Source organism: Cyprinodon tularosa, unplaced genomic scaffold (assembly GCF_016077235.1).
Source record: "Cyprinodon tularosa strain WSP-4 unplaced genomic scaffold, ASM1607723v1 ctg1002, whole genome shotgun sequence".
Classification (NCBI taxonomy): domain Eukaryota; kingdom Metazoa; phylum Chordata; class Actinopteri; order Cyprinodontiformes; family Cyprinodontidae; genus Cyprinodon; species Cyprinodon tularosa.
Genome location: NW_024037786.1, coordinates 97444 through 120987, shown reverse-complemented (window position 1 = coordinate 120987; position 23544 = coordinate 97444). Strand labels below are relative to the sequence as shown.

The 23544-nt window shown below is 42.1% G+C and overlaps 1 protein-coding gene across 1 annotated transcript; it reads right to left on the bottom strand.

Moving 5' to 3' along the window:
- Positions 1-818: 818 nt before the first annotated feature.
- On the bottom strand, positions 819-22091 carry gpr174 (G protein-coupled receptor 174). Its single transcript, XM_038276175.1, has 3 exons — positions 21481-22091; positions 14746-15161; positions 819-1764 (listed from the first exon to the last, which is right to left on the bottom strand). Exons 2-3 carry the CDS (start codon positions 14941-14943, stop codon positions 976-978), a joined length of 987 nt encoding a protein of 328 aa, XP_038132103.1. The 5' UTR covers positions 14944-15161; positions 21481-22091; the 3' UTR covers positions 819-975.
- Positions 22092-23544: the final 1453 nt, after the last annotated feature.

Genomic DNA, 23544 nt, shown 5'->3' with positions numbered 1-23544 from the left:
TGAGAATCTTTCATTCATTCAGATCTAGGATGCTTTATATTGGTGCTCCCTTTATTTTTTCTGAGGCGTGTTTTAGGATAGTATGTGCAATTTTTTTTTCACTCTGTGGTTTGAAGAAAATCCACAATTATTTTCACCTCATTCTTTTAAAATGTCAGGCTTTTTTTGTAGGTAGGTCGTCAAAGGACAAAAACCAAAGACATCGAAGCATCATTGCATGGCAATGAAGCAAAAATTGTACAAACATCCACATTTCCCGTTAAAGGTAAAAACAAAAGCAACTTGTTAGATGTTCGATTTGCAGAAATCAAGTGGAATTTCTGAGCTTCATCTTATTCAAATTCTGTTTTTAAAAAATCACTTTATAAAACAAATTTATTATCAATCTATTAATCAGAAAAGTAGTAAGAATAAATGCATCCAAAAAGACTTTATCAATCATTGCAGTTCTGTTAGCCTTGGAAAGAGTTTTTTTTACATGTTTAATAAGCATCTCTTTTTAGATCAATCAAAAAAATAATCTATAGATTGATTATCTAAAATAAAAAATAGTTGCAGTCCCTACTAGATTTAAAGCAGAATGGGATCTGAATGATAATTTAAATCTTTACCTAGGATTTGTCTCTATTAATCTAGTTTGTGGATTCTTTGTTTTGCTCAGTCTACTCCTAAAACGATCTCAACATAAGTAGATTTAAATCAACTTTGAGGATGACTTCATTATTGAAGAGGTTTATCATTTCCACTCGACCCCCTGGACCTTTAGATCCACCCGTCTCTGAAAGCTGATGGAGGAGAGTAACAGGAGAAACCAAATTAAAAGTAAAACACATTTTTATTTCATATAAATAGGGCAATAGTTTCACATCTAGTTCATATAGTTTTTCCCGTTTATTTAAAATTCACATTTTCATCAGTGGAATTCACAGAATGTGTTTGGCAGGTTAATGCCTCCTCAGGGCCAGCAGGAGCAGTCTACTCATCTTCTGCATCCTCTCCTCCAGTTAAGCAGGAAAGACGCCTGTTAAAAGTTAAGGTGTCCGGCATCTCCGGCCTGCTTAGGCGCCTCCTGAACTCATCACTTGTAAAGTAGTACATGAGTGGGTCCAGGCTGCAGTTCAGGCTGGCCAGGCAGAGTGTTATTATATGAGACCTCTGAATCTGATTTCTGAGGGAGCAGTCTTTGAAAATGTTTGCTTTTACCAGGAAGTCCAGCGGCATAGTGATGTGGTAAGGTGCAAAGCACAGCAGAAAGACTACCGCACAGCACAGAACCATCTTCAAGGCCCTCCGTTTTTCTCCACAGTCTGGAACACATTCTGCTGTCGTCTTCCGGAGGCTCAAGGCTGTCAAAACGGCACAAGCCAAAACCACAATAAGGGGGATGATGAACCCCAGCAGCTCTGCTAATATCAACAGGATGCAGACTAGTTCATAACCAATGGGTCTCATGGGCAACTCTGAGAAACACTTATCATTGGGTTTGTCTGGTTTATAGTCTCTGAGCACAGGGAAAGCCAGGCAGGCTAAGCAGATGGTTACCCAACCAACAATACATTTCAACAGGTCTCCTTTTTGCTTTGATGAGTTGTACTTCAGTGGGTCCACGATGAGCTGGCAGCGGCGCACACTGATCCACACTAGGAAGTAGATGGAGGCATACATATTGACATACTTGAGATAGAAGCAGATCATGCAGAGAGGATAGCCAAAGGGCCAGGAGTCATTCAGATAGTAGTAGATCCGCAGAGGCAGGGACAGCACCTGGGAAGAGACATGGATCTTAGAAGCAGCCAGCAGAGGGAGAACACACTGATTCATTAACTGGCTTTAGGGGCTGTGGGACCTGTCCAGTTTTAGGAAAACTCCCTTTGGCTAATTCTCTTTAAAGAACACAGATCAAGAAAAAAATGTAGAGACTCAACATACAAAGACCTGATAGGGAGGCCTTCCACTTCTCTGCCTCTCTGTGTGAGTCCATGTTTTTATTACCTTTTGAGGACGATTTCCCGGGAAGATGCTATACTTTGGGGATTTATAGGTACTAGTGGGAAACAACGACTGGTTCCCATGAGGAAAGTTTCTCTTCTTGGGGTGGGACTTAGGTACAGAACTAAGGTGTGAATTGAGTTTAGGTTAGGGTTAAGGTTAGGTAGGTGTTGGTAATGGTTAGCGTAGGGGTCTGGGTTAGGCCATGGAGATCAGTGGGAAATAAATGGAAGTCAATGGAACCGCAATAAATGGAAGGTCCCCAGAAAGACAGTGACATAAGTGTGTGTGTGGACCTGTCTAGGAGTCAGAGTGAGGACCAGTTGTTATAAATTAGGACAGTAAGCTGGTCCTCACAAGGTGTTTTACTAATGATTAGATTTAGGGCTAGGGTGTGTATTAGTGACGTTAGGGTTAGTTTTAGGGTCAGGTTAAACAAAGGGTTGAAAGTTACTAAAAATGACTGGAATCATTGGAAGTCAACACATGGTCCTCACTACATATAGCGAGATGAGTGTGTCTGTGTTTTTGTCTTTCCTTTTAGACTCACAAACATCAGCTGAGTAACAAAAATAAGAACACCACATACAGTAGCATTAGGGTTAGGATACATTTTATCAAACTAGATTAGCTAATTTTGAAGCAAACATATTTAAAAAGATTTTATTACAAAAATCAGAGGGGTGGCATACTTTTGTATTCAGTGCTCAATAAACACAGCATGTTTTCATTAACGGCAAGACAAATGTTCACATTTTCAAATAAGAATGTACCGGGTGACTCTGCCAAAGCATCACAACCAAACAGCTAAAAAGCACAATGGACATGTACAGACATCTCATGAGACATCAGTGGTGGAGCGTCACATTCAGGTTAATGAGGTGGGTGGGGCTACATCATAATTTCAAGAATGATGCCACTCATGTACAAACTAACAGATTTTCTTTCACTCTGGAACCTGGTTTTCAAAATTATTATTTTTTTTATTTCCTGGAAAAACAGGCCAAGCTCCAACATCTAGAAACAAAGGTGTTGATGGCAGCAGCACAGCTGATATTTCTCTCCAGGATGGAGTCACAGCCAAACAGGAACAGACCAGATGAAGCTACTATGAGAAAAAGCAGAGAGAGCAGAACGTTAGAGATTGAACTAACAGATTCTGCAGAGTGGGAGAATAGAGATAGAATGAAGCAGAATGATGAAAAAGGGGTCCCTATGTCCTCCAGCAGCCTAAGCCTATAGCAGCAGAACTATAGAGATAGATCAGGATAACCTGAGCCATTCTAACTAGAAGCTTTATCAAAAAGGAACGTTTTAAGCCTAGCCATAAAAGTACACAGGGTGTCTGCCTCACGGACTAAAACAAAAACAGGAAGCCAATGAAGAGAAGCCAGGATAGGAGAGATATGATCTCTCTTTTTCATTTTCATCAGAAGTCTGGCTGCAGCATTTTGGATCAGCTGAAGGCTTTTTGTGAACTTCCTGATAGTAAAGAATTACTTCAAGGCTGGACTGTTGTAATGGACTAGTTTCTCAGCATCACCCCTGGACAGGAGATTTCTCATTTTTGCAATATTCTGCAGATGAAAAAAGGAAATTCTAGAAACCTCTTTGATCTGGGATTTAAATGCCAGGTCCTGATCAAAAACAACACCAAGATTTTTTACTTTATTATCTGAAATCAGTTTAATCCCATCCAAATGAAGTGACTGACTAATCAGCTTCTTTTTCATAGACTCTGGTCCAAAGACTATAACTTCTGTTTTGTCTGCATTCAGAAGGAGAAAGTTAAGAGTCATCCAGGTTTTTATGTCTTCAGACATGCCTGTAATCTATGTAATGGGTTAGCTTCATCTGGATTATAGACAGATATAGCTGGGTATCATCAGTATAACAGTGGAAATTATTCCCATGCTGTCTAATAACTCTACCGATTGGGAGCATGTATAAAGTAAAGAGAATTGGTCCTAGCACTGATCCCTGTGGTACTCCACAGGTAACCTTTGAGCATGAGGAAGATCTGTCATTAATGTGAACAAACTGAAATCAATCAGATAGATCAGATTTAAACCAATCTAGAGCTGTTCTTAATTCCTAAAAATATAACTCTGGAATGAGGAGTTTTAACTCATAAAAACAGCTCTGTCAAGAGTAATCTTTACCACCTCCAGGAGACAGTTCTTCTGCACAACATCTCAGAAGCCTGGAGCTGATGCTATCTGGACCCGCAGCCTTTCCCAGCTTGATCTTTGGCAGCTCATTCCTCACCTGTTTTGTTGAAGGCATCAAGATGGGGGGGGGGGGGGGGGGGGGGGATTGTGTGATGGAATTCTTTGTGTCCTGGTGAAGATTCTCAGTCATCCTGGTCATAGTTATTCTGAAAAAATTTAAAAGAAATCCAGGGGAATTTGTTTCCAAGTTTGAACATGTTTCTCTTCCCATCCAGGAAGCTTTTTCTATTCAAATGTTAGAAATAGCGTTGAGTTCCAGGCTTTATAGAGTGGACCAAAGCAAAGCCTTGTTTTGGCTTAGAAATCATGCAAATAGAACCTGACGAGCTGGTCCGCCCCTTTGGAATGGGGGGTCGTTCTTTTTCTTTGTTAGCCTGTAATACTCGAAACCTGTCTACATCTCTGAAAGAGGGGTCGTTAGAGGGAATTGTTGGTCTGGCTGAAGAGGAGAGGTGCTCTTGTACCCTATAATGGGGTGGGGGTTTCAATGATAGCAGGAAGGAATCAAGTCTATAGCTGAATTGTAGTTTTTCGAAAGCTGGAATCTGAGTCCACCCTGTGATGATCCTTGCCCTGGAAGTGATTCTGTTCTCAATTAATACTCCGGTTCAGTCTCCACCCTCCTTGTAATTAACCTCTACTGATTTCACCTGTCGCTACCTGCATATAAGCTCCATCCTGATCAGCCTCCAGTGCCAGGTTGTTTCAAGCCAGCCCGATAAGAACTTCCAGTCTTCGGTATCGAAAACCTGTCTGGCTGCCTGCCTGCCAACCGAACTGTCTTTGTCCCCCATTTCTGAGCGTGCCTGATCCCTTTCTGGATTTATCTGCCTGTCTTGCTCTGTAAAATTCTGGATTCCGGATTGACCTCCTGTGCTCCTGACCCTTTTTCTGCCCATGAGTATATGAACCTACCTGCTCCCTTAAAGGGATAGTTCGGTATTTTTGACATGAATCTGTATGGCATCCCCATCACCAGTGGCATGCAATCACACTGACTTACCCCTGGCAGCGTCCTGTGAGCAGAGTTATCGTCCAGTTTTGGTCAAGCCGAAAGTAGTCCGGCAGGTTTTTAGGACCAGCGAAATAAAACGTTTCTCTTCCCAAAACATTATGTGTTCAAAAGAGCGATATTTTTGCATCCCAAAAACATTGTAGTGGAAAAAGTCACACGTCGTTATCAATTGGTCCTATTTTCTCTCTGTTCGTATCAGTGCGCGCCGTCATTCAGACAGCGAGCTCAACAACAGCCAGATGCATGTCTCCCTCCGCCTAGCTCCTAGCTCCGCCTAGCTCCTAGCTATCCCTTTAACTCTCTGTGATAATCAGAAATTGGACCTGGAACTGGAGAAATCTCCTGGATCACCCCCACCCCGTACCCCTGCTGCATTACTGGACCATGTTGTCTGACCTAGACTGCCTCTGGACAAACACCCCAGGAAAGCATGCACAGCCTGTCAGTTTGTCTACCGCTCAATGGCAAGTCCCCGCCAACAAGTGGACGCCTCCAGTCCCCAGAGCCTCCTGTCTCTTTCTGGCTGACTGTTATCAGGTTAGTCTCGGGGGTTAGGAGCTGGGAGGTGTGAAGTAGTCAGTGGTTTGGTTCAGATCATTAACCCACTTCAAGTCTCCAGCTGCCTGGGTGTTCTGACCTTGGCCTGAGATTGTCCAGATCCCTCTAATGTTGTTCTGCTGCAGCTGGTCCTCAACCTTGTTGTAGCTGTTCTTCCCATCCCTGATGTTCTTCCTCAGTTCTTTCTGCACTGCTCTCAGCTCCTCCTTGTTCCTCGATCTAAAGAATCTCCTCTGTTCTTTTAGAAGTGCCTTCATCTCAGGGTGGATCAATCGTTTGTTTTTGGAGAAGTGACAAAATCTTTCTGATAGGCACAGTGTTGTCCACACAGAAATTAATGTAATCGGTGATGCAGTCTGTGATACTATTGATTTCCTGATCATTGGGAGCACATAGATCTTGCCACACAGTATTGAAGAAACCCTTCCTCAGAGCCTCTTCAGACCATCTCCTCACTGTGCGTTTTTTAGCTAGTTCTCTGCGTACCAGGGGTTTGTACACAGGCAGGAAATCAATTACATTATGGTCAGAGGGGAGGGAGAGGTAATGAGCTGCATGCCTCCTTAGTGTTGGCATACAATAGATCCAGTGTTTTACCCCATTTCATCATTCTGCTTCATTCTATCTCTATTCTCCCACTCTGCAGAATCTATTAGTTCAATCTCTAACGTTCTGCTCTCTCTGCTTTTTCTCATAGTAGCTTCATCTGGTCTGTTCCTGTTTGGCTGTGACTCCATCCTGGAGAGAAATATCAGCTGTGCTGCTGCCATCAACACCTTTCTTTCTAGATGTTGGAGCTTGGCCTGTTTTCCAGTGTTGTCCTGTTTCTCTGACTGTGACTAACTGGATGTGCTCTCTTCATCCTCTGACATGGGAGCTGGCTCGGAGCTCGTCTGCCTGGCTGTGTGTTTCCTGGACGGGGCCGCCTTTTACAGTTGCTTTTTCTATGTCTGCTTCAGTCTCCTTGAACCCCAGTCAGCCTCGGCAGATGGCCGCTCACACTGAGCCTAGTTCTGCTGTTCAGTGTGAGGGATTGCATTTGAGTCAATGAGTCGATGCAATCAACTGGTTTTCCTTAGATAGAAAACTTTGAATCAATTTGACTGTAAGTTCACGTTGAACTGTAAAGTGCCTTGAGATGACATGTGTTGTGAATTGGCGCTATATAAATAAATTGAATATAATTTTATTGTCCCTGGTCTGGCAGTTAACATACTGTTTGAATGTGGGAAGGGCGGAGGACAGGGAGACATGGTTGAAGTCCCCAGAGATCAGAAAAAACCTGTGAGTGCTGTGGTTGCAGTCTGCTGTTGGTAGCTGGTAGGATATTACAGACTGTTGCTGCATTAACAGAGGTGGGGGGGACATACACAGCTACCACAATAATGTGTGGGAGGGTAGTTGGGCGTCATGCTAACTTCTAGCAGCTCGATTTTCTTGCTTCAGAGCGTCTCTTTAATGGGTTAGCGCGGTTAGCCACGTCTCCAACAGGCATAGATGCTAGACTTTCGGACGCGTCTTTCATGGTGAGTTATTACCGCCAGCTCATCCATCTTGTTAGAGAGAGATGACGTTGCCCATGATGACGGATGGGATGGTTAGTCTGTGTCTCCTTCCCCACAGGTATCACCCAATACCAGCGTGAGTGCCACATCTCCACCTCCTCATGAGCTCATTTATGTTAGAAATAGTTTGAGAAATATACGGCAATAAAATAAAAGATAGATGAAAGTAAGATAACTCAGGAAAATAAAGGAGCTGCTGAAACAAGCTGCCTTCTCCTGGCTGGCACCAGCGTCACTTATATTGTTATATTGTTTCTTCTATAAGTTCCTTACAGAACAATTTATGTGTTTGAGTTTTAATTCCAGGCAGGCTTAACTACTTCACTGCTCAGAATAAAGGGGCCAAGGGAAGCGTCATGCCACTCTTTCCAGGCTGGTCGAAGTCTGAGCTACTCTGAAGCAGTCTCTGTGTTCTTGTTCTCTGCACATCCCATTCTGCTGAGTTCTTTCTATATTGTGACATTTTCAAACAACTTCTTCAACAAACAGCCAGCACTGTTGTAGCCAGCCAACATTTTAAAGCCAACGCTCAGTGACGTCAAAATTAATTTGAAATATCTTAATATCTGGACACTTTATATCAGGCATCCCCAAAGTCGGTCCTCGAGGGCTGCTGTCCTGCAGGTTTTAGAGGTTACCCTGCTTTAAAACAGCTGATTATAATGATTGCAGTAGAACAAAAGGCTGTTAATTAGCTTTCAATTAAAATCAGCTGTGCTGGAGCAAGGAAACCTCTAAAACCTGCAGGACAGCGGCCCTGGATGACCGACTTTGGGGATGCCTGCTTTATATGATGAATCAGGTGACGTCATTTGGGATATCTCAAAAGGCATTTTGTTTCTCCAAACTAAGATTGAAGATATAGGTTTTTGCGGCACTAGTGCCTCGCTTTTTCTACAGTAAGCTGACAGGAAAGGGAGTGTGAGAGAGGGGTAGAGACATGCCGCAAAGGACCACAGGTCGGATTTGAACCAAGATTGGTCACGTCAAGGACTAAGGCCTCCGTACATGGGTTGTGTGCACTAACAACTGGGCCACCTGGACGCCCAAAAGATAACTTGAATTGTTATTTTCACTAGCCATAATATAAATTCTAATATTTTAAAGTATCATTCACAATAGTCAAAATGTAGATTTTTCCAAGTCATGATATCGTAGAATTACATAAAGTCCGAAGAAGCTGATGTTATGTTAAAACGGCCTGCCATTCAGAGTTCTAATGGCTTATGGCAAGATGTAGTTTTGGGTGTTTGTAAATTCAAAAATCTTGCAGCAACTCATCTTGTTTGTAAGGTAGGTAAATTACCACTGAACCTGAATGCCGTTTACCTCACATTTATCTTTTGCGTCATTAAGTAGTAGGAGCACCGGGTTTTGTCAGGATCACCATAGATTTCTCGTCACAGCACCTGGCAGCCACGTCACCAAAGGCAGCTCATTCACTCCTAACCCAATTTTAATGGTGCATACCATTTTAAAAGAACTATAACTTTCTCAATTTTCTACTGATTTTCAAATGGTTGGTTAGAAATGTCAGCAATGCAGCTATGACATTGCACATATATGAATAACTATAACCATGGACTTTTAAATGAAAAAAACATTAAAAAGAACAGGTGGTGCAATGACTAAAAGCACCCACAAGGTATTTATGTTTGATCAGTATACAGCCTGCTGAAACTTAGTGCTGAGAATCATTTTATCTCTCTCATATATAATGATAAACACAAACATATAGGTATATCTATATATATATATATGTGGCAAGGTATACAGCTGTTGGCACAGGCGGGATCAGATCCCGACACTCACAGGTGGAAGTCATACACACTGACCAGTCAGGACCCCACATTTTCAAATCGATATATACATATATTTTTTCTCTCCACTGTCACTACAAGCATACTTAGTGTGAGGCATTGCCTTCAAGTCAATGATTCGATAGTCAACTGGTTTTCCTTAGATAGAAAATTTTAAATAAATTTCACTGGATGATCTGGTTGAAATTGTAAAGTGCCTCGAGATGACATGTGTTGTGAACTGGCGCTACAGAAATAAACTGAATTGAACTGAATATGTACTAAGGAAGCACTGAGATGAAAATTCTTGCCTTAAACCAAAAACAAATAACTTAGGAAACCGAACTGAAACCTGAAAGAAGTTTCATGATTTTGGCGCTGATACTTGGCTTGATTGGTCATTTCAAGCCATCAGATCCACCTGTTCCGGTTTCCTATTTAAGCTGCCTGTTTCCCAGCCATCAGTGCCAGATTATTCTTGAATTCTAGCATTCTCTAGCATAACTTTATTGTTGTCTGATCCTGATCTGTTTCTGTATTTGGACATTTTGGCCTGCCTGCCCATGTGATTAGTTTCGGACTCCTGTCGTATTCTTGTGTGGACGGAACCTGGATCTGCCTCTCGACTTCAACCTGTTGATTATCCTGTCTTGCTTCATTAGCTCGGATCTTGTCTCCTGTCGGCTTTGCAGCCTTCTGGGCTTTGGAGTCTGGGACTCTCAGGCAGTGTCCTCTGGGTTTGTTCAGTCAACAGGCTGGAGTCATCCTCATTCCTGCTTTAGACACCCTTCAGACGCATCAGCAGAGCCACTGCAGAATCGGTCCGTTCTTTGTCTGAATAAACTTTTTAAGTAATCCACTGTCTGTCTCGCCTTTATTCTTGCTCCTATGTTCGGAGCCTATTACAATAAGCTGTTGTATTAAATATTAAAATCAGAGCACTTTGGCTATGATATGTTTAAAAAAAAACATTATTTTTTTTAACTCAAGGCATTTCATTGAATTATAAACTATTCAACAACAGAAGTAACAGTTAATTTATTGGTGTTTTATTGGTAAGAGTATTTACCACTGACTTTAGTTAAGCCCTTTACCTTAGCAGAAGTCCTGGGAAATGGTATTGCGATTTCAAATAAATAATTCAGTGGGAGTTTTACTTTTCCGTATTCTTCTCATATTCTGAGACATCCATAGTTTTTCCCCCCTAAAATGTTTCTACAGATGTGCTTATAAAAGCATTTTTTTCTTACATGATGTTTCCCTTAACACCCCCGCCCCCACCTTCTTTTCATAATGGGTAGCTCATACTTGCTACAAGTTAACTGCCTTCAGGAGTCGATGTTTCTGACAACCCTATCATAACTTTTAGGCTAGAGGATAAAAACACCCAGTCAAGGCAAATTTCCTAAAGGCTATTGTAGCATCAGCTCATAATTTTGAAACTTTTTGCATTGATTCTTTGATTTGATGACAGATAAGCTACATGCATTCATCAATCTACTAATTTTACTGTCCTGTTTGGGTTACAATGTTTAGGTAATGAGGAAATGAAAATACATTTTGACCCTTCCTGAACTCTCACTTCAGTTTACATGTTTTCTTATTAGAGTGAAGTTTGGAAGGTCAGTTTTTTTTCTTTTAACAGTGTCCTGTCTGGCAATGTGGAAATGGAAATAACAATAATTGTCTTGATGCCAAACAGAGCCCAAGAGATTGTTTCCACATGTGAAGAAGTAGGACTATCGCCAGAGTTGATTTATGGATATAAATAGCTTTATTATAATTCATGCAGGGAGTATTTCAGATTATATGAACACTGCAATATAAGTAGAAAAGGAAAGGAAAAACAGAAAAAAGGAGAAAAAATGAAAGAAAGAGGAGATAAAACGGAGACAATGATGAAACATCTTCAGTCTGCTTCATCACCTGCAAAGAGATGGAAAAAGAACAGCACAACCAACGGATATAGTATAAGAGATACAATAAAGTAGCACCTTGATACTATTGCCAAAGTATAAGTATTATTTAATCTGACATGTATTCGGTGGTAGCTGAAGATCAGAATATGGGCTTTTTGTATGGAAGTGAATCTCTAAGTACCTGGAACCAAGCACCTGTAGTAGTTTGTGAGAGTGCACTTGTGCATGTAAAGTTTATCTAAATAGAAAATGCTCAATAGTGGTTGTGAAGAGCCGAAGAGGCGTCCCCCCCAGAGCACCGAGGCGAGCGCTGGGGGACCCAAAGCCCCAGATGCCCAAAGGGACCCCAAGAGCAAAGGCACCCAGGAGGGGCCAACCCAGGAAATCCGTCCCGCCACCAAGGGAGGAGGTGGATGACCCCGAGGATATTTCCCAGCCACTGCAACGCTGGAGCCCCCGGGAGCCACGGGGAGTCTGCGGGCGCTGCCCGCAGCAAGCCACCCTGCATTGAATCCGGCCTTTGGCCCCAGGAACCCGAGGCCCCAGGGGCACCCCACCCCTCAGCGGGAGCCCCGGCCGGGTCCCGGAGCAGCCGACAGGAATAAGCCAGTACCTACCCAGGCATGCACCCCCTAACACCAAGCATCACCAGTGTGCTGGTGAGCCCAGGCGCCAGCCAGCAGAGGATGGGCAGGACGGGGGAATGGGCTCCGCACTTAGCGGAGACTTGAGATGTTCTCGGGAGAGGGAGCAGTTATAACTACAACCTCATAAAAAAAATACACAGTCTCAATCATACCTGCCCTTGCTAGTGCCCCCACTTGCAACACATTATCTGTGAAGAGGAAGAGAAAGAAAAAAAAACGCGGACACACATTCACACATAACACTCACATGTTACAATCCCAGGACTGAGGACCCAGGCGGTGGCTGGTCCCAGGATTACCGGATGACCCAATAGGTGAACCTATGGGGGGGGGGGAGCAGTGTCACCGCCATATCAACCCATCTAGTTCAAGCTTCGGGCCCGGACCCCACCCCACACCCAGACCAGAGGCCCCCCCCAAAAGCCCCCCCGAGAACAGGGACCACATGTCCTGCACAGGGCACCCAACCAGAGCCCCCCCAAATAATTGCCCTGGCCACTTCTTCCCCCTCAATATCCCATCCGCCCATACCTCCACTCCCCTTTTGTGGAGAGCAGAAATGTCAGCCCATCCAGGCTCCCCAACAACCCCCCCGCCAAAAAACCAGGCCTTAGACTCCGGGCACCAGCCGGAGAACAGGGGTGTGAGAAGACCTCGATCCTCCCTGCGCCTCCTTGAATATGGTGTTTTTGTTTGTTGCTCTCAGGTGTAATTAAAACCGGGAGTACCAGAGTCCCCTCTAGAGGACAGGCCGGTGCCAGCTCACCCCCCCCAATCGACAACCCAGAACCCTCAATGTCTAAATGCAAGAGGATGTGGGGGGAACCATCTGAGGTGATGCCCACAAATTAAACCCCCACCCCGGTATCCTTGACCCCCACACCCCCAGACAATGCCCTACATAGATGTGTGTTATTAAAATGTTGTCGATGAAATAGTCTAAAATTCAAAATAAAATTGGGGTGGGGGACGTCATTAGAAGGTGGGACCCTCCAGTAACTACCCCCTCCTCAAGATCCTACATGTGTGGCACTGTGAGAGAGCAGGCAGAGAAGGAGTCTGGGGGTGGGGAGAAAAGGACTGGGGGGCTTACTGCACTCCCAGGGACCCAGCTCCCCTGCTGACTCCGATAGGCAACCCCATTCCCCGAGAGCCCCCCTGGAGAGAGGGGGCCCACCAGGCGCACCACCATAGCCCGTTGGCCAGAAACAGGTGGCAGAGCCCATGAGCCAGCTGGCCACCAGGGCCAACACCGTCACCTGCCCATCCTGTCCCTCCATCGTACCTCCTGGCTTTGCTGAAAAAAGAAAAAAAAAACTCTGGCTGGCCAGCCCATGTGTACCATGCAGAACCCCGGATGAAGCACGCACCAGGGGATGGCATGGACCAGGACTGAGACAGGGAGCCAGACCCGAAGCCCTTCAAACATCCACATCACACCCCCACCCCCCACCGGAAATGTAATCCCTCCCCAAAATTAATATTGACGATAGATAACCAGGCTGGGATCATTCCCACTCCCCTCACTCCACTTCCACCACTAGCAGTGTGCATACCCCTATAAGGGTTAGCATCTGTCATAAGATGTTAATGTCCATTCCCCCTACAAGCTCAACAGGGACGGACAACGAGGTGTACACCAGCCAAGACCCCAAGCAGCATAACCCACAGGACATCCCGAGGGCAACGCACCCCAGCGACCCCAAACCCCCGTACCCACCCAGCGGCAGCTCCGCTACCAGGCCAGTAACCCACATCTGTCGCTACGGAACCCCCCAAGAGCAACGCAAGTAGCCGCTGTAGGATGCCCTGAGGCATCCCAAGCCCTTACCCGATGGGGCTCACTGACTCCGGGGTCAGATCCGCCAGGCACCCCACTCAAAGCACCCCCCCAGAGCCCTAGGACCCAGGGACCCCCGAACCAGCCCTGCAGGACACGTGTCGCCCACTACACTAAGTGATGGAGCCGATTAAGGGAGCCCAGAGAGATCGGTCTGATGGGGATGAAGATGCTGTCTCTAGATTAATATGATCCAACAACAGATCTCTGTACTGATTGATGCTGAGTTTAACCTTACTTTTCCAATTCATGAGGATAGTTTTCTTTGCGATACATAATGCAGTGAAGGCCATGCAGACAAATTTTTTTTCCATAGAGCTTCCCTCAAAGTCACCCAGCAAGCAAACTGAAGGGGAAAGTGAGATTTTACAACCCAGGCACAGTGATAGATCCTTACATACCTGTACCCAGAACCTCTGAACCGGCGTGCATAACCATATTTTTAAAACATGAATGCCGCTTAATATTAGAGCTATTATTATTATTAGATATTATATTGCATATTTCCTGTTCTGTGTCTATCCAGGGCTCATCTAAGGGATTATGTTTTATCCATTTAGAGATGTAATGTAATCTATTTGCTAAGTAGTAGTTTTGGAAGTTTGGTAAATCTAGTCCCACTCTGTCTTTAGTTTTCGGTAGTGTCTTTAAGCTGATACGAGGGGGGTTATCCTTCCAAAGAAATTCAGAGATGGAAGAATCTAGATTTAAACCAGTCAGATGATGGTATATTGGGGATCATTGAAAATAAGTAGTTAATTCTAGGTAAGTGTCATGGTCCTGGCACTGGTGGCTTGATTGCTTATTCCACCCTCCTGTTTAACTCTGCCTGTTCTCTCATCAATACTTATCCGATCAACCTTGTTCCAGCTCCTATATATACTGTTTGTTTTCAAGCTACCAGTGCTACCTTGGAGATCAGATTTTGTTGGTTAATATTGTGGGTTTGGGACCCTTATAGAGTTACAGACTGTAAATAGTTTGCTTACAGTTCAATACATGTACAGAATATATGTGCAGATTCTGTTAGATGTTGTGTTTGGAAAGAAAAAAAAATGTAAAATCGGTATGTGTACTTGTATGGCAAAAAATATTTTTAATAAAAAGTGCATATATCAAAAAATAAATAAATAAAGTGGACCAAAAGGAGGCAGTAAGTAAGAAGGAACAGGGTTGGGTTACCTGAAGTAGATCGGCTATAGCCAGGTTCATCATGAACACCACAGCCCTCTTGGTTTCCCGTATGTAGATCCTAAACACCCACAGTGCCAGAACGTTACCCAGCAGGCCAGGTGCTAAAATCACACCATACACAATGGCGTACACATTGTGCTGGTATTGCTTCAGCCCTTCTTCATCAGAACAGTTGCTGATGTTCATCTTAGGAAAATTAGCTGCGTTTCCTTCTTTCAGAAACGCTGTCTTTGCACTGCTGAAAGTTCAGTTCGGGAACCCATGCTGTTAATTAAATAAAGGAGTCCATGTGGTGAGTCATATTCCCAAACATCACAGCAGCATGTAGAGATGAATGGTGTCTTCAGGATTGTCTTTATTCCAACGCTGATAGTTTGCAGGTCCTCTGGTTAGAAGAGGGTATTCTAATAGAAGAGATTAGAATCAATAAAGTAAAAGGTAAAAAGTCTAGAAATCTAGAAAAACACTTTGCAAAGATAGAGAAAAGTATCTAGTCTCTTTCTCCGGTATGAATTGCTTCATCTCTAATGGACGATAATAAATTAACTTCCTCTCCCTGTCCAGGTTTAGAGATAAACATAACTCAGAGAGTGAACTGGCCCTGTCCCTATCAATGCAGTGATACTTAAAGCTTAGCTTGATGCTTTGGTATCAGCCTCTATCGGCCACAGGATTTACATACAGCCCAGATAGCCGTCAGGTTATGAAAAAGAGCCTTTTCACTGATTCCAACACTGATGTCATTGTCAATAATCAGTCACACGCCCATGCACAAACACACATACACCTGTTGGATGGTTCCTCGAATTGTTGCATCTGCCTCTGCCATACTTAACTGTAATTCATGTAAACAACTGTGTGTGAGCCGCTCTCTCAGGGGCCTGTCCAGTAAATTATGCAAACTCCCAGAGATGTAGATGCTACAATCTCCCACACACTGTTTACTGCTGTGTGCCTCAACTTGCACATCTCACCACTAGCCTGTGTCAAGTACGTAAGCCCAAAGCCCCAGTGAAACCAGGTTAGCACAAACACGACAGGTGATGGGTTAACAGCACATGCAAAGCTGGCACATTTCCGCCCTGTAAGACTCAGTGGATCGCTTCTGTGGGTAACACCCCGCTCTGAAACTTTTAGATCAAAATTTACAAAGACAAGCTGCAGATGTTCCCCAGGAGGCTCAGTAATATAAAACCTGCTGCAACATTTAAAGATGCTGCTTTACACTATGTGTACGATACAGCTTGTTCTATAAATACTCCTTTAAATGTGATGCTCTGTTTATCATGATCCCCATCAAAGCAGAACTTCTCGTAACCATGGTGCTTTTAGTGTACTTTTTTCCCACTGTTAAGTGTTAGCTTGTAAAATTAATTGACTTAGCAAAAATATTTTAAAACATGTTTTAATTTATAGAGACAAACAGTATTTTTTCAATAGGCAATGTAAATAATTTTTTCAAATGAATGAACATGAGTTTCAGTTTGAATGGCCTTTTTCAGAATGAATGGAAAAAATAAATTTGAAATTGCTCTTTGATTTACTAGAATTAGAATAGAATTCAACTTTATTGTCATTACACTGTCACAAGCATAAAGCACTGAAATTCCCTCTCTTCATCTAACCCCTCCCTTTGGGGAGCAGTGGGCTGCCATTGTGCGGCGCCCAGGGAGCAGTGTGGGGTTAAGGGTCTTGCTCATGGACCCAGAGTGGCAGTCTGTGGGAGTGGGGCTTCAACTCAGAGCCCTGAGACCGAAGTGCAATGCCCTAACCACTAGGCTGCCATTCCCACCAAAATTATCTTCACCCAGTATTAAAATGTTTGCTAGCATAGTACAAGGGGACAGAAACAACTAATTTTGATTCAAAATGTTATCTAAAAGTAACTGGATGTGGCTGAGAGTTATGAAGACACCTATTAACGTTTTTTATAGGACTTTTTGATCAAAACGTGTGTTGATGTTGGGTTTCAGTAAAAGATCGGCCTGTTTTCCAGTGTAGTCCTGTTTCTCTGACTGTGACTAACTGGATGTGCTCTCTTCATCCTCTGACATGGGAGCTGGCTCGGAGCTCGTCTGCCTGGCTGTGTCTTTCCTGGACGGGGCCGCCTGTGGAGCTGGTTGACAGTTGCCTTTTGTATCTATGCTTCTTTTTCTATGTCTGCTTCTGTCTCCTTGAACCCCAGTGGGCCTCAGCAGATGGCCGCTCACACTGAGCCTGGTTCTGCTGGAGGTTTCTTCCTGTTCAAAGGGAGTTTTTCCTCTCCACTGTCGCTACAAGCATGCTTAGTGTGAGGGATTGCTGAAGGTTCAATGAGTCGATGCAATCAGCTGGTTTTCCTTAGATAGAAAAACTTTGAATCAATCTGACTGGATGATCTGGTGAACTGGAAAGTGCCTTGAGATGACATGTGTTTAAATTAGAGCTATAGAAATAAACTAAATAGAAATTAATTAAAAACCACCATGTGAACGTGGCTTGGTTTTTATTTGTTGTTCAAACAAGAAACCCCTTTAGTGTGCTCTCTCCATAAAGTCTGATATTGTTCCTAGTCCTTGATTAATGTCAGGGTGCTGACATTAGCCCTCCATGCTTACACTATGCCCATCTTAATTCCACCAAAAGTCTTTTTACCGATTGTGGAAGAATATGGGAAATTATGGTAAATGAAACATGGCAAACTGCTAATGGTACATTTACATAAAAACACATTCACACAGGTCAAATTCTTGTGCATGACCTCGCAAAGAAATGTGGATGAAAATTGATCTGAATAAGCTCTATTTATATTTTCTGCTCAAATGAATGAACATGAGTTTAAAGTTGGAGGGATGAGACGGAGGAAAAGCAGTTGATTGCATCGATTCATTGACTCTTCAGCAATCCCTCACACTAAGCATGCTTGTAACGACAGTGGAGAGGAAAAACTCCCTTTGAACAGGAAGAAACCTCCAGCAGAACCAGGCTCAGTGTGAGCGGCCATCTGCTGAGGCCCACTGGGGTTCAAGGAGACATAAGCAGATAACCGAAAGCGAAAGAAGGAATATGTTTATGCTAATTATGTAAATCAATCATTAAAAGAGGATCTAGATCAGTTTGATGAGAATCTACCTTTTCATCACTGTTGGCTACTGCTCTGTTAGCAAACTTAAAAAAAAAGAATATATATATATATATATATATATATATATATATATATATATATATATATATGGGAATTGGATATAAAAACAGATTTTCAGTTTGGAATATCAGCTCCTCTGCCTGCAGGTGAGAAGGACTGCTGCAGGAGGACTGGACCATTTTTGGGTTGGAGAGAGTCCCACATGCTTCCACCCATCCTCAAAGAAAAATACATTACAGTAACATAGAGGTCACACAAAGGTCATAGCTAAAACTCCTTTATCAAAACAATTGATTCCATCACCATCCGTAGCTGATGACCAGGAACGCACCACAGAAGAAGTAGTACTGTACTTTACTGTACAGGTTGGATGTTATTCAAATGTTTTTAAGCTGGTAAAACTATGCATGTGTTTTGTTAGACTATTTCCACAATTTGAAACCATCCCGGCGCTGTTTCAGACATTGAATTAGGACTATTTCTTGGCTGCTATCTAACTCTGCATCGGTTAGGGTCTGCATGGCATGGGTTAGTCTCTATCTGATTTAAAAAGCTTCTCTACTTGTTAACAACAGCTAAGATGAGGCGATCTGTCGCAGGCCTTGTATTAGAAATTGTTCCAAAATTTTGAAAGGTCTGAAATATATATATAATTACTTCTAGTTAAGCTGCTAATGTCGACACAAAGGGAACAGTAGGTTAAAGTCATATGAGCTGAAGCCAGTAGCTCTGCGATAGAGTTGGAAAATGGCTTCTTCTCTGTTACATTTCTCATATTTATCCCAATTAGAAAAAAAATAATCAAAAGTGGGAGAAACTTGGTGCAAACTTATGGAAGCAATTAGAAGAATTAGAATTAGAAGCCACCAAGAGATCTCTGCTTTCCTTCTGGACAGGAACAGTAAATGTTTGCTGATGTTAACAAAATGTTCACATTATAGCAGATCTGGCAACCGGTGGGCAAACGGTACGAAACCAAGGCCCAAGTGCGCAAATTCTCATAGGTACCTCCCTGAAATAATTACTGAACATGAAAAATTATAGAGAATAAAACGAATTATTAGAAACAGATAATTACGTGAAAGAATAAAATTATTAACGATAAAATGAAGGATATTTGGTCTACAAACCTATACTGATTATGTGTAGATATCACAGCCAAAAGGCACTGATTTATAAATGTTATAAATAGTTTTCTGAAAGATTTCTGCAGATTAGCTGGGTATAAGATGCTTCTTTGTATGTATAGTTTGCTGGAGACTGCAGGCGACCTGAGGCCTTTGGGCCACTGATAAGCTGTGACTTTTGCTTTACACCTCTATCAACCTGAAAATTTGCTACTGCTGATGAATTTTCTAACAGATGCACAAAGAAATAGGCTACAGATTAAAATAAATTTTTTAGACATTGTGCAATTTAGAAAACCATTGCTAGCCATAGAGCCTCTACTATTACTGCTATAATAACTCCTATTATTACTTCTATGAATAGCAATAATAATGACTGGAGTAAAAACATTGTATTGTTGATAAAATAGTCTTTATTGACTCTGCAGGGGAAAGCAGCAGATTATACTGTAAGTGGGAAACATCCCTGAAAGTAGCTGTTGGTTTATTCACCCACTCTCTGTTTTACTGCGGCTGCTTTCCAGAATACTTGAGATAAAGTTCGAAAGGTTGCCGTGGAAGTTTCCATGCTTGGAGTTGGCCTCTTTTAAGAGTTAACTGAACAAGTTTGAGGGGGAGGAGCCAAGATAATAAACAAACCTCTGCTACTTAGAAATTTGGACAGTTTTTTAGGGTAGAAAGTGTGAGATAGAGGCTGGAGCTTAAATCTAGTTGTTACCATCTAGAAATTCAAAAAGCATCTTAGTTTCCTGTTTTTGGTTGGGGTGGCAGCTGTTGGTAAGATGCCTGATGAGGTTCAAAACTGCTGATCTTTTGCCAAATACAGTTGAGTCCAGAAGTTTACATACACCCATAAACACAGATACTTTTCCCCCTCACAGTCAGTTATGAATTTTAGATCTTAGTTGCTAAATACCAAAACAATGAGAGACAGATTGTTTATGAAAATGATTTATTTCTTTCTTTCTATTCACTATTTTACATACTTAAGGACCATAAATCCTAGAAAACAGTTTGGAAATGCCCAAATGTTGATGTCATGTCTTTAGTAGCTTTTCATAGTTGTTGTTTTTTTTTTTTTTTACAAAAAGTTGCACTGATTTTAGATTCACCTATAGGTGATTTAAAGGAAAACCTGAAACACTCTGTCCTGATCCGAATGCACCAACCTGTAGCCTCTAGCTCCTGTTCCTTCTCCCTTCATGTGGTTGATAGTAAGAAGACAGTAAGAACACTTTGCCCTCCAACATTTTACTGCCAGAGCTTTAAGGCCTGCTGGTCAGATTCTTTAGCTTATCATTCAGACTAGATTTAAAAGCCATGGGGTTAGACCTTTGGCCACTTTCTGTAAAATAAGGAGAAGGCCGAAAAATTGTAGACTCTGATATAAAGCATATAGTTTGAGATAAATTTGGATGCAATTTGTAAATGGGTGAAGGTGCCACATTCACATGTTTTTGGTCTCAGAGATGAACATGCTTTGATCTGCAATGTGCATAAAAAAAGATGGCTGGAGAAGGAAAAGGCGTGAATGAGCAAGACAGCCTACAAACTTTTGCTTAAAAATACCAACGGCTTGAATTAAAGCGGATTTCCAAGGTCTCTGTTGTTAAAATTACACCATTGTTGTTCATCACTTTACGCTTCGTTTTGCTTGTTCTGTTGGTCTCTGTGATTTTGGGCATTGAAATTATTAAAATTAGCTAAAAGGCTGAATGTATTAGAAAAAGGAAATGTTAACATCATATATGGATTTTAAAATGTAAGCATAAACTGAGGGTTTCTGATTTCTTTAGGACCCTTTTCTGCTCCTTTCAGACAAAGCCCTCAACGACAGCTTCCAGTGGACTTTAAGTGAGGAGAATCATTTTATTTCTACTGACCGTTCATTTTATTTAATGGACTGTCTGCTCTCCTTTCTAGGTTTGACAAAATTATAGACTGTATATCGTCTTCAGGCAGTTATTCAACTAGCTTTCATTTCCTCTTTGGGGTATGAATGTGAAAATGTAAACCCTCTGCAGATAAATGAAGGGTAACAGGAATAATAGCAACATACTTTATGTCCTTTTGAAGAGTTTCATTTGCAGGATTGTTATCAGAGAACCACATTTAACCTGAAAAGTTTTAACCCTGAGAGCCTTTCAATGGAAACATCACCAACTGTGATTCACCTCTTTGTGGGCGGCTATGGGGTTACACCTCTTCCATTAAGTCATGATCATTATGCAGGAACCCAGGTCCCTCCATGTGGGATTTTTTAATAGATCAAACAGAAGTAACTCAGATAAAACTCTTAATTTGGATACAAAGTGAAACCGAATGCCTGGTTCTAAAACATAACAGGCATTCCTCATTTTGGAGTAACGAACGAGATCCCCCATGAGACATGACTCCACTCTTAAAACATCCAGCTGTTTCTCACAAAACATTATTCATTAAGAAAAGTGAACATTTAGCTTTAGGTCTCACCTCTTTGTTGAAACTTCACGTTGTCTAAGCCTCAAAAAGCAGAAGGATGAAGCTTCAGGCGGCACTCTCTCTTCTCAATTATTCCTCCAGCATAATAACTTTGCCTGCTGTTTCTAACACTTTATCTTATATTTAAAAGATGATATCCTGTCTTCTTCTCATCACATTGTGGCCATGCATCGGCTGCCTGTCTCTATCTGCCCCCACTATGAAATGGGGATTTTAGCACATACAGGGCTTCCTGTGTGAGGAGGGGTGTGGCTTCCTTTTTTTTTTTTTTTGCATCATAACTATTATATTTCCAACGTGGTCTTTTTTTGGTGTTCATGATCACCCAGCATCTCTGACTCCCTTCGCTGGATCACAACAGATAAAAAAAGCTAATTAAAATCACATTAGCTTCAGATTATGTTAGCAAGTGTTGCTTTATGTAAAAGACAAGCAGAAGTGTTTCTGTGTCACAGCAGGAAGATAAGAGGTAAGAGGCTGTTTGGTGGGTTGATCCTTGTTTGATGTCAGAGGTGGTTTGGTATTTAGCAGATGCATCCGAGCAGAGAAGGAGGGGGTTTAGCTCCTCTACCCTAGAGGTTATCGCCTACAGCAACTGTCAAATACAGACACACTCCTAAGGGGACAGTAGAGCAGAGGAAAAAATAACATTTTCATATATATATATATATATATATATATATATATATATATATATATATATATATATATATATGTATATCATTTTGTGCTGATCAAAAAGCAAAACAATATGAAAGCATCACTTTTATTTACAGTAAGGTACAATAGACAGACAAGTAGCTTCTCTTAAAATAGCTTATTTGAAATGTTAGCAGTGTGCTGAAGTTCAGCATCGTGGACTGAAAGGCCGAATGAGAATCGCGTCACATTTGAGGACAAGGAGGAAACATGTGGTCATCACTGCAATTCCTCCTCTCTTCTGGTGAAAGTTTGTCAGAGCAGGAAGATAAAAAAAAAAAATCTTTTTCAATATGAACCTTAAAATTTTTTATCGTTCATTTAAACTATCAGGTGGAAAGTCTGCCTCGCTCCCACTGTGTCGCCCGCTTTGGATAAGATAGATAAAGTAATACCTGAATGAAGACTACAGGACATTTTATTTATATCTTAAGAAATTTTTCACAATATGTCACCTTTTAACCACCAATGTATTGATTGGTTTTAGTAGTAAATATTTATGTGGAAGAGAAATTAACATTATTTAAATAACGTTCTGCTCTCTCTGCTTTTTCTCATAGTAGCTTCATCTGGTCTGTTCCTGTTTGGCTGTGACTCCATCCTGGAGAGAAATATCAGCTGTGCTGCTGCCATCAACACCTTTGTTTCTAGATGTTGGAGCTTGGCCTGTTTTCCAGTGTAGTCCTGTTTCTCTGACTGTGACTAACTGGATGTGCTCTCTTCATCCTCTGACATGGGAGCTGGCTCGGAGCTCGTCTGCCTGGCTGTGTGTTTCCTGGACGGGGCCGCCTGTGGAGCTGGTTGACAGTTGCCTTTTGTATCTATGCTTCTTTTTCTATGTCTGCTTCTGTCTCCTTGAACCCCAGTGGGCCTCAGCAGATGGCCGCTCACACTGAGCCTGGTTCTGCTGGAGGTTTCTTCCTGTTCAAAGGGAGTTTTTCCTCTCCACTGTCACTACAAGCATGTTTTTTCTTAGATAGAAAACTTTGAATCAATCTGACTGGATGATCCTGTTGAATTGTCTCAATAAAATGACCTGAGATGACATGATGTGAATTGGAGCTATAGACATAAACTGAATTGAAACGATAATTTTTCAGAGATTTTCACATAGAAATTTGGACAGCTTTGGTTTCCAGGATCATGTTCTTTCCCTGGGTAAACTCTGGTCTAATCTGTCAGTGCCTCAGAGGTTTGTTAGAGAATGTTGGAGAACAAACAAAGAGATGTTTAGGAGTTCAAAGCTGGTTTGTGTAGCAAAGGGATTTCTACAGCCTTGGAGATCTAAAAACAGAAGAGCTTTGCAAAACGACCCGCTTATTAAGGCACAACTTTCCTCCTAAGGACTGAAAAAAA

Bases quoted from the DNA above. Each gene is read 5' to 3' on its own strand.
- gpr174 (XM_038276175.1), bottom strand. From the start codon at position 14,943: ATGAACATCAGCAACTGTTCTGATGAAGAAGGGCTGAAGCAATACCAG. The intron at 1,765-14,745 runs GTAACCCAACCC...GTCTCTTCCCAG, and splicing joins CTATAGCCGATCTACTTCAG to GTGCTGTCCCTGCCTCTGCG.